At 34.4% G+C, this 12,693-nt stretch overlaps 3 protein-coding genes across 5 annotated transcripts; 2 read left to right on the top strand and 1 right to left on the bottom strand.

The window, feature by feature from the left end:
• The first annotated feature begins 148 nt into the window (after positions 1 to 148).
• Positions 149 to 1,332, top strand: LOC107479757 (uncharacterized). Of its 2 annotated transcripts, XM_052258644.1 has the most exons (3): positions 149 to 578; positions 669 to 986; positions 1,094 to 1,332. In XM_052258644.1, exons 1-3 carry the CDS (start codon positions 216 to 218, stop codon positions 1,103 to 1,105), a joined length of 693 nt encoding a protein of 230 aa, XP_052114604.1. In that variant the 5' UTR covers positions 149 to 215; the 3' UTR covers positions 1,106 to 1,332. The 2 variants fall into 2 exon arrangements, with proteins under 2 accessions (XP_052114604.1, XP_015955345.1); XM_016099859.3 differs by having other exon boundaries at positions 149 to 986.
• A 3,235-nt stretch (positions 1,333 to 4,567) lies between these two features.
• LOC107479759 (uncharacterized) lies at positions 4,568 to 5,622 on the top strand. 2 transcript variants are annotated; one of them, XM_016099862.3, is made up of 2 exons: positions 4,568 to 5,257; positions 5,410 to 5,622. In XM_016099862.3, exons 1-2 carry the CDS (start codon positions 4,679 to 4,681, stop codon positions 5,413 to 5,415), a joined length of 585 nt encoding a protein of 194 aa, XP_015955348.1. In that variant the 5' UTR covers positions 4,568 to 4,678; the 3' UTR covers positions 5,416 to 5,622. The 2 variants fall into 2 exon arrangements, with proteins under 2 accessions (XP_015955348.1, XP_015955347.1); XM_016099861.3 differs by having other exon boundaries at positions 4,571 to 5,302.
• Positions 5,623 to 5,685: 63 nt separating this feature from the next.
• On the bottom strand, positions 5,686 to 7,562 carry LOC107479758 (uncharacterized). Its single transcript, XM_016099860.3, has 6 exons — positions 7,212 to 7,562; positions 7,067 to 7,128; positions 6,850 to 6,982; positions 6,659 to 6,731; positions 6,220 to 6,285; positions 5,686 to 6,098 (listed from the first exon to the last, which is right to left on the bottom strand). The coding sequence occupies exons 1-6, from the start codon at positions 7,349 to 7,351 to the stop codon at positions 5,883 to 5,885; spliced, it is 690 nt and encodes a 229-aa protein (XP_015955346.1). The 5' UTR covers positions 7,352 to 7,562; the 3' UTR covers positions 5,686 to 5,882.
• Between the last annotated feature and the right edge of the window lie 5,131 nt (positions 7,563 to 12,693).

Genomic DNA, 12,693 nt, shown 5'->3' with positions numbered 1-12,693 from the left:
CTTGTATTATTGTTGGACTAATCAGAGAGAAAAAAAAAAAGGGAGATTCCTGAGTATAATTATTAGATTACATAGAGGTAGGGATAGAGATCGGAAACAAAACCCGATGAGCAATCCCTGCCTATAAATACATATTAAGACCCTCGTTCAAAAATCACAAGCAACCAGCCAACTAAACAAACAAGTAATCACTACACAGCAATAAGCTTTTAGCCATGACCTCAGTTCAGTGCTACAAAACATGCCAAGAAACCTGCTACCAGCAGAAGACCCAATCATCCATTGGGCAAAAGGTTTCTGAGATGTGTTCAAAGGCCACCACAATGGTGCCAGTTGCCACCCATGCCCAGCAACACTGCCATGGTAGCAGCAACCACCACATTGGAGCCACCCAAACCCATACCATTTCCCAATGCCATGGTGGCAGCCACCACAGTGGATGCTCCCATTTCCATGCCCATACCCAAGGCTATGGTGCTGCTAACCACCATAGCAATGGAGCAGGCTATGGTGGTAGCCTCCACAAAGGATGCACCCAATCCCACACCCATACCCAAGCCTGTGGCGGTGCTAACCACCTCAACAATGGAGGAGGCTATGGTGGTAGCCTCCACAAAGGATGCACCCAATCCCATACCCATACCCAAGCCTGTGGCGGTGCTAACTACCACAACAATGGGGGAATCCAATCCCAATGCCATGGCAGCAACAAAACCAACATGACATCCCACAGTGGAGGAGGGTATGTTGCGACCAACAAAACCACTGAAACTGATTACTACCACAGCCAGACAAAGACCACCGCGAATAGCGGCAGCGGGAGGTGCAGTAATGGAAGAAGCAAGAAGGAGCACAAGAGCAGGGGCATGTTCCAGAAGATCAAGGATGGGTTGTCCGGCCGCAACAGCGATTGCAGCAGCAGCGAGAGTGACAGCAGTGAGAGTGACAGCGACAACGAAAACAACTGCGGCAGGAGGAGCAGGAAGGCATGTTCTATATAACTAACTAACTAAATCTTTCTCCTGACATTACACATTTGAAATTCAATGTCCATTATTGGTTTAATTAATTTGAATTGTGTGTGTGTATGCAGAATTGCAATTAAGCAGTAAGCACCAGCTCTGATTCTTCATCACAGCTCCTATGATGTCAAGTGTGTGTGTGGCCACTGGCCACTGCTCAGAATAAATAAAATATCCTAATTTAAAATAAATAAATAAATAAAAGTGATGTACTTTGATTATGTATGGTGTGACTCCGAGATTGAGACCTAAATGCATTGTGTGCTTGCTCGATCTCCTTATTACTACTATCAATAAAACTGTTTGAATTCTCTCGCATCTCATGCCTCTCGCGTTTGCCTATAGTTTTATCACCAGAACAAACGAATCGTATAATTTATTCATCGATTTTCCATTACTTACGTTTTTTCTTTCCTTTACCAAACACGCTCTTAGTTTATCACCCGCGGTATCTTTGCCCAGTGAAGAGTTCACCTCTCAAACCAATATGCGCTGTTTCTCTTTAACTTATCCATTATTTAATGGAGGGATATTGATGCACCACTGAGTCATCATAACTAATGTAATTCTGTCAGATGGAATTAACCTTCAACTAGAAAACAAAACCTTTTTGCAACATCTAAATGCTAAAAAAAATAAAAAATAAAAAACAGTAAAAACTTATTTTATTTAGTATTTATTAGTTATTATAATAATTAATAAATATTAAATAAACAAATTTTAATTATCTTTTATTATTTTTGTTTTGTTATCAAGCATTTTCGTTTTGTCCTAAAATTCTGATTTGATCTCCCAACTTTTTTTTTTTTTTGTATCTTGATCTCCCAACTTTAACACTCGGTCACTCGCAGTAAAATTGCATATCTTTGTTCAGTAAAAACAAAATTCGTTAAATCACGCAATCACCTATTATAAAGGTTAATTGAACCATAGATTATTACATATCTGTATCTTTTAGATAACGATATATGTTTTCCCAACTGGTGTGTGTATACATTATTTTCCAAGTTATATATGTTCTTTTTTGCGAGCGGCTCTTGTTCTTCGAATAAGACAAAAAGATCTCTGGACAACAACCTCTTAATCATTTGAAAATACAACAAAAATAATTAATAAATACTATATTTTCTACAAATGATAAAACAAAATTTCGTATTTAATAAACAGCTTATTCATTTAGTCTAAATTTTTGTAACAATATTTATATAAATATTTAAAAAGTATATAAAAAAATTCAAAAAAAATTGATCTCCAAATTTTTTTTAAAACAATTTGATCGTTCATAATAAAAAAATTAAAAAAATTCACTTGATATAAAATGATTAAATTTTAAAAATAAAAAGATTTTATTTTTCTAAAAATACTTTAAAAATGTATTAAAATTTGTTCTCTAAAATTATTGTTTTAAAATATTTATTTGATATTTAATTCTTTTTGTCACGTTTTAAAATTTTTTAAAAGTTTATTTATCGTTAACATCTTTTAAAAAATTTTTTATCAGTAAATTTTTTAGTATCATTTAATAATCTATTCCTTTTTTAAAAATTATTACTAATAAACTCGATTACTTTGTGCACAACTAAAAGTGCGCTACTGCTTCTACATTCTCATGCATATTAAAGAACTACAGTTAAAAATAAAATAAAATAAGAACGAAAGAAAGAAAAGCAAAGAAAATAACCATAAAAAGAAAAAGAACCACGGATATAACAAGAGATGTGGTGTGTGGTTAGATTAAAGTTTGCAAAAGGAGTTTGTAGATTAAAGTTTGTAAAAAGAGTTTGCACCAAATTAATTTTTTAAATTTGATTTTGATGAGAAGCTAAGTTAATATTAATATTATTTATGTTTGCTAATTTTTATAAGAAATTGGATTATAGTAAAACAAATGTTGTTTAGATTATATTATTTAAAATCACGTTTAGATAAAAATTACTAAAAGAAGATATGGATTTATATTATTCAAAACCACATTTTTTTTCAAAACTCTTTTGACTATAATTTTTTTTAAAAGAACTTAAATTTATTTGTTGACATTTAATATTTTTTTGTCATAATTTTTCAATACTTTTTTTGTGTACTCTTTTTTATTTAATTTGATTTTTTTAATTGGATCAATAATTTATATTATAAAAAATTAACAATGATAAACAAAGTACATTTTAATTCAAGAACCCACGATCAAAATTGTACCAAATCAAACAAAATAAAATAACAAAGAAAAAATCTATAAAAGAGAACACCATATTAGTAAAAATGATTAAAAAATTTTATATGAATAATGAATACCAAAAATTTCATAAAAAAGACAATAATATACAATATATAAGAATGAAGGATAAAATTGACAAAAAAATAATTTTTTTCAATTGTTTATTCAACCGTAATTATTAAACACAAAAGTTATAATTTATTATTTTAAGTATAGAATCACATTTATATCTTAAAAAAAAGTCAAACAAAAAATTGAGATTTTCTAGACAATTAAACATAAGTGTTATAACACAAACACCTAACCAAAGACACTCATGGAGTCCTTAAAACGACCAACACAAAATTCTCCATAAACCTATTTGAATATATACTCTTTTTTTTATACATCAACTACTACTACTCCGTCTGATGAAAGAAAAGTGCTTAGATTATTATATTATGATTTTCAAAGGAAAAATATTTATATAATGAATATATCAAAATTATATATATATTTAAAAAATTATTGTGCCATTTTTAACTTATAAATTTGAATTATGAAAAAAGTTAAAGAGCTAATTTGAAGTTTTAAAAAAAAAAGACAAATAGATCAATTTTTTAACTTGAAGATATATAAATTCCTAACAAATTGAAAATACAAAAACATTCTTTATCTTTTAAAATGAGATATTTAAGTTCTTTGATCCAAAATATAAGAACAGATAGGTTCTTTAGAAGAATTTAAATGTCTTGCATTTTACAATGTAAAAGATATTTTTATATTTTCAATTATTCGATAATTTATTTGTCTTTTAAGCAAAAGATGAGTGCCTATTTATCATTTTCTCTAATTTTTAATACCAAGATGCATACCATTATCCAGGGAAAAAATTCCCAATTATGTATTTCGTTTTTAAGAGAGAAATAATGATTCCATGACTCATTATTCTTTTCCAAAATTTGATACGTTAAATAGAAAGATTTGAGAACAATTTCTAAGATACCATATACTTGACTTGGATAGCTAAAAAAAGTAGAGAAATCTTATTAGAAATCATATATGCTTATATGTGAGTTGATTCCCCAAAACAAAAATGTTATACGCACTTCATTTTATTTTATTTTTTCCTTAAATTCCTGCTCCATAAATTGAGTGGGAGTAGAACTTATTCAGCGTGTTTCTGCTCCACGAAATTAGGTTCTTTCACTTGATTTATTTTCCGATACGTTTCGAAAGGAGTCAGAGAATAAGTTCCGTTCTTTTCCTTTCTGTTAATAACATGATAAGGCTACTTTTCTTCAGGCCATAATTCGAAATGGTTATTTTAATTTCATAAATCATCATTCTAGAGGGAAAGTAGAGCTCCACTCTGGTGCTAATAAAAGGCCCTTAATACAATACATATCATGCAACTCAAGGGAAAACAAAATTAGAAGTAAGCACCATAAAAATAGCTATTACAATGGCTTCTGCTCAGTGCCACAAACCTGCCACCACTATCGAGCCTTGCCCACCAAGAAGCCAGAAACCCACCACCACTGTCGCCAATGACATCTGCCAACCAAAAACCACCCAACACAGCTCACTTGGCCAAAAGATATCTGACATGACAAGCAAGGCTTTCAAAGGGCACCATGGCCGCCATGGCAACAGCCAAAACCAAGTTCAATGCTACAGCCAAACCGAGATTGAGTCGCACGGTAACACTAACTCTAAGAAAGAGACTCATTACTATGGACAATCACAGACACAACATGACAAGAAGCATGGGGTGTCCAAAACCCAGATCACACTTACTGTGGTCCAAGCTCAGATTACTCAGACCGATGAGTATGAATACCCTCCTTATGGTACCACTACAACATGCTTTGGTACTCATCCCAGGAAGCATGCAGATCCCAACAATAACAGGAAGGACGTGAATTTGTTCCAGAGGATTAGAAATGGCATGTCCCGCCATAGCAATGAAGGAAACAACAGCAGTAGCAGCAGCAGTGACAGCGACAGTGACAATGACAAGTGCCCAAAGCAAAAAACTAAGGCAAGTGCACTTAACAACGAAAAGTGCCCAAAGCCAAAAACCAAGGCAAGAGTATTTGACATCTTTAATTGCATGCATGTTGAGTTAAAACAAAGTTTAATTTGCTTCAAAGGATTAGTCTCTTTAACCTCTGTTTTTGGTTGCATCTGCAGAATTGATGCTAGGAGAAGCCGCGAGCAGGATGCTAATAAACAAAGCTTGTGTAACAAGCGTAGAGAAGAAAACATGTTTACAAATAAACAGTGTCTTTATGATATAATATAATTCTTGTACCTAATATAGCTGGGGAAATAAATGCCAATATAACAATTGGTTGTTTGTGGCTTTGTGCCTTTTGTGGAATAATAGATGTTAAAAGTCTGTCATTGTGAGCGGTCTGTTCTACCATATGATCTTATAGTACCTATACCTAATCTAGTCAATATGGATATAAAAAACGGCATTTGGTTAAAAACTAGAACTCTCCTTATCAAGTATGTCTGTCAATTAAAGTGTCTATTCTGCTAACAAGGAACTCAAAGCCAAATTACAGAAGATATAATTACAGCTTAACTGACAAGAAGGCTTAGATTAAAACCAAGCAAGATACAATACACATTACATACCCGACAATATACACGCACATTCATTGTCCATCAAGAGACTTGGAAATGAAAGCTGCAATGGCTTTCAAGGCGTGATCTTCAGCTTCTTCTTGGGTGGAACCATTTGCTTGCAGATGCTTCTTACCAATCTTGAAGGAGTGGTCACCACCATCAATGACATGCAGCTCATTGGGGGTTTTCATTTTCTTCCTAGTGGCTTCTAACTTCTCAAGTGGACAGAGAGTATCCTTGCTGCCCTGTGCAACACATAACACAAAATAGAAACTAAGATAATATATAAACAATGTCCAAGCACGCAGTATGAGAATACCATTCTGATAGAAACTGAATAAAAATAACAACTACGTGGAAGATTACCTGTACAAACATTGTCGGAACCGTTAGCTGTAACAGTGTTTCATCTCTAATTGCACCATTGATTCCCTGAAATTTTGTAACTAAATTAATAGAGTCCTTGTTATACTCAATTATTCAAACTCTGTTCCTCTAGTATGAGCGAGATCTCTGTTTCAGCCGGAATAACACACACACACACACACATACAATAATCATAATAGCTCAAGCATTGCAATATCACAAATCACAAAGCAGAAATGATGCAGCAAGCAAAGAAGAAATGGAAATAGAAATAGGGAAGGAAGTAGTAGCATTGTTAAAAATTTTAAAAATTGATGCTTTTCAGGGACTCATGCTAAATGCTCATAGGAGGTGAGCTTCATCAGTTATTTCGGCAAATTGGATAGCTAGTTTATGAATTATATGAGGTGAAATGTAATTATACGAAAGAAAATAAAACCTTCAACGGGTAGCCAAGGCATACAACAGCAGAAACATTAATATCTTCCAAGCTAGCCACCATGCATCCCACTCTAAAACACAAAACACATACATAGTTTCATAAATAACTTTGCTTATAATAATGCTAATAGAAGCTCCAGATCCCAAATAAGAGAGAAAAAAATAAAGAAAAAAAGAAAAACAAGATACCTTGAACCCATTGATTTGCCTGCAAGTATGATGGGATGACCAGGGTACTTAGCAGCAGTTTGCTTGACAATTTCAGAGTGAGGGTCCACCAATTTTTCTGCCTTTGGAGGAGCCTTCTTCTTTCCAGTGATATCTGGCAGCACATGAAAAAAAAAAAACAGATTAGCATAGTGTAGATCTAGCAATTTCAATGCAGAATGAAAAGAAGGAAACTGACAGGGATAATCAAAAGTGACAACATCAGCAGCTTGGAGTGCCTCCTTCAGCATTCTCTTCCATCTATTGCATAGAGATCAAAGATAAGAGAGTTTTCAGAAGATCTAAGTAATAACAAATTTTGATAAAGTGATTAAGGTAGAAACCTTTTCATCCAATCAGAAGAGGAAGGAGCACCGGCCCCATGAGCCAACACAACCACAGGAGCAGCTGCTGAGGCTGAGGGTTCAACGTCGCCGTGGTCTTTGCTCTCACGCCGTCGCTTTGCAGCTGGTAAACAATCCATGCCGCTTGCCTTACCGATAATACCAAAACAAAGACCCAAAATCAAAAGCCCCAAATATGTTTGGTGTTTTATGTTCTAGCTATTACTGATTTAGTGATTACTGATTAGTGATTATACTTGCCCGCGCTACCCATTTTCGCGCCAAAAGTATCATCGCCTGCTCTAACATAAGTAGGACTGGCAATCTACAGCGTGCTTGCGGGTATCTAACCCGAACCAACCTATTTGGGTAAGGTTATCTATTTTATCCACTACGGTTCATGGTATATCCTATCATATGCTATTCTATCCGCACCTCTGATAAATTGAATTCATAATCTTTTTTTTATAAAAATTTAAAATAACTACTAAACTAATTAATAATTATATTATTTATAATTTTATGTTAGATTTCTTTAAGATTTTATTATTTTCAATTTTAATTTAAACTTAGTTTTTTATTTTTTATTTTATTAATATGTATAAAATTTGGAATAGTTGAATTTTATATTTGCTTAAAATTTTTTTATTTTTTTACAGATAAAATCGGATCGGGTAGGGTTTAGAATTTTAGGGGGCAGGTAGGGTAGGACAGAATTTTAAAAAAGTTTACAACTCGCAAGTAAAGTTAGGGTAGAGTCCAAATCATATCCTACCCTACCCATTGCCAGCCCTAAACATAAGTTCTATCCCAATTCGGTTTATGTTGAAAAACCGCCATTCTAAAAACTGCCAAAAAACCGCTGAATCGGTCTGGAATCGGATGGTCAGACCGAACCGGAATTCGGCCGATTTTCAAAAAAAAAGATTCAGACACGCACACGGTGAAAACCCTAGTCCTTTCTCCCTTGGGAATGGATATTCTCAATTGTTAAAAAAAATTGAGAGTGTAAAGTGTAATTTTTAGCCCTCCATTACTCTCTCTCATATTTATTCTTGATCTCACTTATAAAATTAATGGTGAAAGATCACACTTTACTCCCTCAATTGTTAAAAAAACGGAGAGGATCCATTCCCTTCTCGCTTTCCCCCCTTCTCCCTTTCTTCTTTCATTCAGAAATCAGAAAAAAATTGAGCAAAAAATCTCTTACCTATCACCACCGCCGCAAGCAGTGGCACATCGCCGATGTCTGTCGCACTCAAAGCCGCCGTCCGTCTGTCCGTCCACCCCCAATCCTTTCTGCTAACTGCATCACAGAGCACTGGTTACGAAACTTTTCCGGCGTTGTGCTGAGGAAGACGACCTTGAACTTCCGACGTCTTGTCGCCGTCGTCTGTTGCTGTCTTGTCGCCGTCGTCTGTCCTCCTCTGCGATTGAAGGTCAGTGACTCAAAGCTCACTTGTTCTTCGTTTTTTTAATTTTTTTTATTGCCTGTGAACTTGTTTGCCGTGGTTTTCATCATTGGCACAGCTGCATCCACAGGGAGGGTGAAATTCTCCCAAACTTTTCTCCAGTGTCGCTAACCTTAAAAACAAGGTTACCGTTATCTTGAAGCTGAGCACTTGAGATATTGGGGACATATTTAGTTGAGAATGTGAGGTTTGTTCACCAAACTATATAGTTTCTTCCATCCATTACTACGAGGTTGCCATCCTTGTGAATCACGATAATCCCTGAAGAATCTTTCACGACTTGATCTCCATTTGCTATCCATATGATGTTGGGGTCAGAGAGGTACCATATTGCGGCATAGCGATTGGTTGAGTTTGGAGGGCTAAAGAATCCGAGCTGAAGTTAGTGTTGTTTGAGGTAATTGTGTGATTGTCTTTAATGGATGTGGGCCATTATACGAGGATGGAAAGATCCTCAGAAAATCAAGTGCTTCATGTGGATAGCAGTGCACAAGAAGTTGATGACAACGCAAAGAAGGGTTAAAATTTTTGGGGCATATCCTTACTGCCATAGATGTTACAGGATTGAGGAAACTCAAATTCATATTTTAAGAGATTGCCTTTCGGCTTTCAGAGTATGGTCTTTGATCATCCACCCTTCCTATCTCTAGAAATTCTTTAGAGCTCCTTTCGAGGTCTAGATCAGATGGAACCTAACCTCTGAAGTCGGCCGCAATAACCAAACTTCTTGGATAACCAAGCTCATAGTCACTTGTTGGTGGTTATGAAGATGGAGAAATTAGAAAATTTTTAATAGTCGTCCAACACACCCAATTCACCTTGGCCAGTTATTGAATTCCAAAACAAGCTGATTGAAGAATCCTTTGAAAGAAGAAATTTGATGAGACTGGTCCCTAAGGTGATGAATATGAGCATAGGATGGGAACCCCCTAATGCTGGTTGGCTTAAGATCAATATAGACGGGTCCTCTGCGGGAAACCCAGGTCTAGCAGCTTGTGGTTGGGTAATTAGAAATGGATTAGGTCGTTGGGGGGGCTGGTTTTTTTGCAAACATGGGAAATTGTACAACTTTTCAGGTGGAATTATGGGGGGCGTGCTCCATGGTCTTCAAACTATTTGGGAATTAGGCTGCAGGCGAGTTATATTGGAGTCTGATTCAAAGGCAGTAATTGATAGTATTGTGAGGAGAAATGGAAAGTCTTCTCATCTCAACAGTTTCATAAGGAATATTAAGCTTTGGCTAAGCAAAGATTGGCAAGTGAGAATCCGACATGTTTTCAGGGAAGGAAACAAGGCAACGGATTGGTTAGCCAGAGAAGGTCTGGAGCAGGAAATGGGATATTATTTTATAGATTTGCCCCAAACTAGTTTAAGAATGATTTTAGATGATGATTGTAGAGGGGTTTTAGTTCCCCAATCTATTAGAACTCTGTAGTTTTCTCTCTCTGGGCTTCTTTAGCCCTGTTGATCTATTAGCTTTATTCCATGTTCTGTACAATTTTATTGGTGTTGAATTGTGTATATATCTACCATCATGTTTCATTTATGCATTGATTTAAGCAGTGGCGGGTGGATCTATGGGGTTTCATTATGTCATTATGTTTTTCTACTGTGCTACTATTTTGTGTTGTGATTTTATTATTTTAATTTATTGATTATGGATTATTGATTAAATGTTTGTGACATATAACATCTGCCTTATAAGTTCTTTAACTTTTGTGTTTGTGCACTATATTGGTTGAGAAACTATATGATTTTGTCATCTACCCTTCTCAGGATTGGCATATTATTTCATATTTGAATTTATCATTGTAATTTAGTGAATCAGAACTGGGAGATTAGCATTGTTCTTAGAATCGTTGAAACCCATGCCACACACTCTATCCAAGTGCTCTTTACGGAGAGCTTATGCAAGTGAATCATTTTGGGACAACGTTTTAGAGAACTCTTCATATTGCTCAATTTCCACACTTCTTTCCTATAGACACAAATAAGCAAAAAATAAGCAATTACGGGTTAAAGCATAATTGAATAGACTTTCAACATAATTTATAATTAAAACTAATGGGAAACAACATAAAGAATCTCAAAGTAGTACTTAAGCCTAGTTTGGGTAAACAACTTAATTAAGCTACTTTTGGAAAAATAACTTAAATAATAAATACTTATATTAAAAGTAACTTATAAATAAGTTATTCTGTATTTGATTTTTTAGTTCTAAAAGTGCTTATTTTATGAGAAGAGTGATAAAAAGATTTTTATTATGAGAAAAGTTATTTTTTTTAAACTTCTCCATAAGTACTAAAATAGCTTTTTAGAAAGCTGCAATTTGGGTTTGAAAATTGTACCAGAAATTAATATTACACCTTTTCATAAGTTAAAAGTTAAAAAAAGTAACTTATGAACCTATCCAAATGGGTCCTTACACCAATGTCCCTATCTTCTACATGGATATAGGATCCATCACTTTATTTGTGCACTATGTTCCATAACTCTCATCTACTAACTTTTCTCCCTTGTAGCTGCTACTGTAACAATATGATTTATACCATCACAATATTCCACTAAATTAAAGAAAATCTAGATAAAAAGATAATCTAAAAAAGTTAATTCAAACGTAAATCATCTTTTCTTCCTTTTGCCTCACCAAGCTTTTCGAACTGCAAGTGTGAGTGTATACTTGTTTCGATTGATTCACCGCATTTTTTCTGTACTTCTCTTATTATGCCATCAGAGGTAAGAGTGATTAGACACTGATTTTGTACAACTTAATTAAACATAAACAGTACAATGTGTTACAAATTCAAAATACATTACATGTGTGTCAGGTTTATTGTGACATGCAATGAACCATTTCTAATACTATTTATCAAGTTCCGGCGGGCATTCCTCAATATTTTGTTCAAGTATTTTTGTTAAGTCGTAATAGTCATGATACAACATGCTCCTTGTATTCCTCCAAGACTTTCCTATACTTTTCAAAATTGTACTCTTGATACTTTTTCTGCTATCCTCATTAAAGTGGAAAATTTCCTACACTGATAAGTTCAAATTGTTAATAACTGTTAAATGAAGCAGATCTAATTCAACAACACTATAAATTTTTTACCTTTACATAATCATTATAAACCTTGTCTTTATTGCTAATCTTTCTCCAAATTTCCTCACATATAAGAAATTTACCATAGTCAGCACCTAGCAAACTAAGAATGCCACTCAATAGACTAGCTTCATCTCCAATTAGTTACAGTAGTTCCTGTTGAACTTGAGTATGATCTTTCTACCGCTAGGCTGCTCCATATCCTCCCTCACACTTAAACAAGCTTGCTTGATTGTGCCATCGAAATCTATAAAGAAAAGAACCTTATATACGTAACCGTTGTGGCCAAGATGCAAGAAAAAAAGAGTCTAAAATCATTTTAAATATAAAAAAATCAAGATTTATTACCGATGATATTAACAATCCAAAATTCTGTAGTCTTGCATCCTTTGCACTTTTGAGCTCTTGATGCAACAAAGAGGTTGTTAATGTGCTGGTCAAAAGAATCTACCTTATTTGTCTTTGGGTCCAAAACTTCATCTTTTAGCTCTAAGTTCTGTGCACTATTTACGCAGGTATGTGGAGCATCCTTGGTTTGCTATGGGGTGGACGAAATAAGTGTAAAAATGTAGCTGCGGAGACACCATCACTACTTGGGTGGGGAATTAAAGAGTCATCGTGGTGGGAGGATGAAATTGTAGGCACTCCTGTTTGGGTTATTGACATGTTGCTTCTAATTTTGATGTTTTTGTGAAATGACCTATCCTAGGCATCTTAAATTCCTAGTATCAAGATGCAACAACATCACCTTCTTTCCAACAACAACACTATTAATGGTAATAGATTCAGATAACATTAATAAAAAAAATAATGTTTTAAGTTAATCACAACACATACATCAGATTTACATCAAAGCACCAAGTTAAGCAAAAAACATCCATTATACTTAATATTATTTTGTCACTTTATT

The sequence above is a fragment of the Arachis duranensis genome, chromosome 3 (genome assembly GCF_000817695.3).
Source record: "Arachis duranensis cultivar V14167 chromosome 3, aradu.V14167.gnm2.J7QH, whole genome shotgun sequence".
In the NCBI taxonomy this organism is placed as follows: Eukaryota; Viridiplantae; Streptophyta; class Magnoliopsida; order Fabales; family Fabaceae; genus Arachis; species Arachis duranensis.
This window is presented reverse-complemented; position numbering and strand designations above follow the sequence as displayed.

Excerpts from the sequence above, each read along its gene's own strand:
- LOC107479757 (XM_016099859.3), top strand. The coding sequence starts at position 216 with ATGACCTCAGTTCAGTGCTACAAAACATGCCAAGAAACCTGCTACCAG.
- LOC107479759 (XM_016099861.3), top strand. The coding sequence starts at position 4,679 with ATGGCTTCTGCTCAGTGCCACAAACCTGCCACCACTATCGAGCCTTGC.
- LOC107479758 (XM_016099860.3), bottom strand. The coding sequence starts at position 7,351 with ATGGATTGTTTACCAGCTGCAAAGCGACGGCGTGAGAGCAAAGACCAC. Across the intron at positions 6,732-6,849 it reads GGCAAATCAATGGGTTCAAG|AGTGGGATGCATGGTGGCTA; the intron begins GTATCTTGTTTT and ends TTTGTGTTTTAG. Across the intron at positions 6,286-6,658 it reads GCCTTGGCTACCCGTTGAAG|GGAATCAATGGTGCAATTAG; the intron begins GTTTTATTTTCT and ends ACAAAATTTCAG.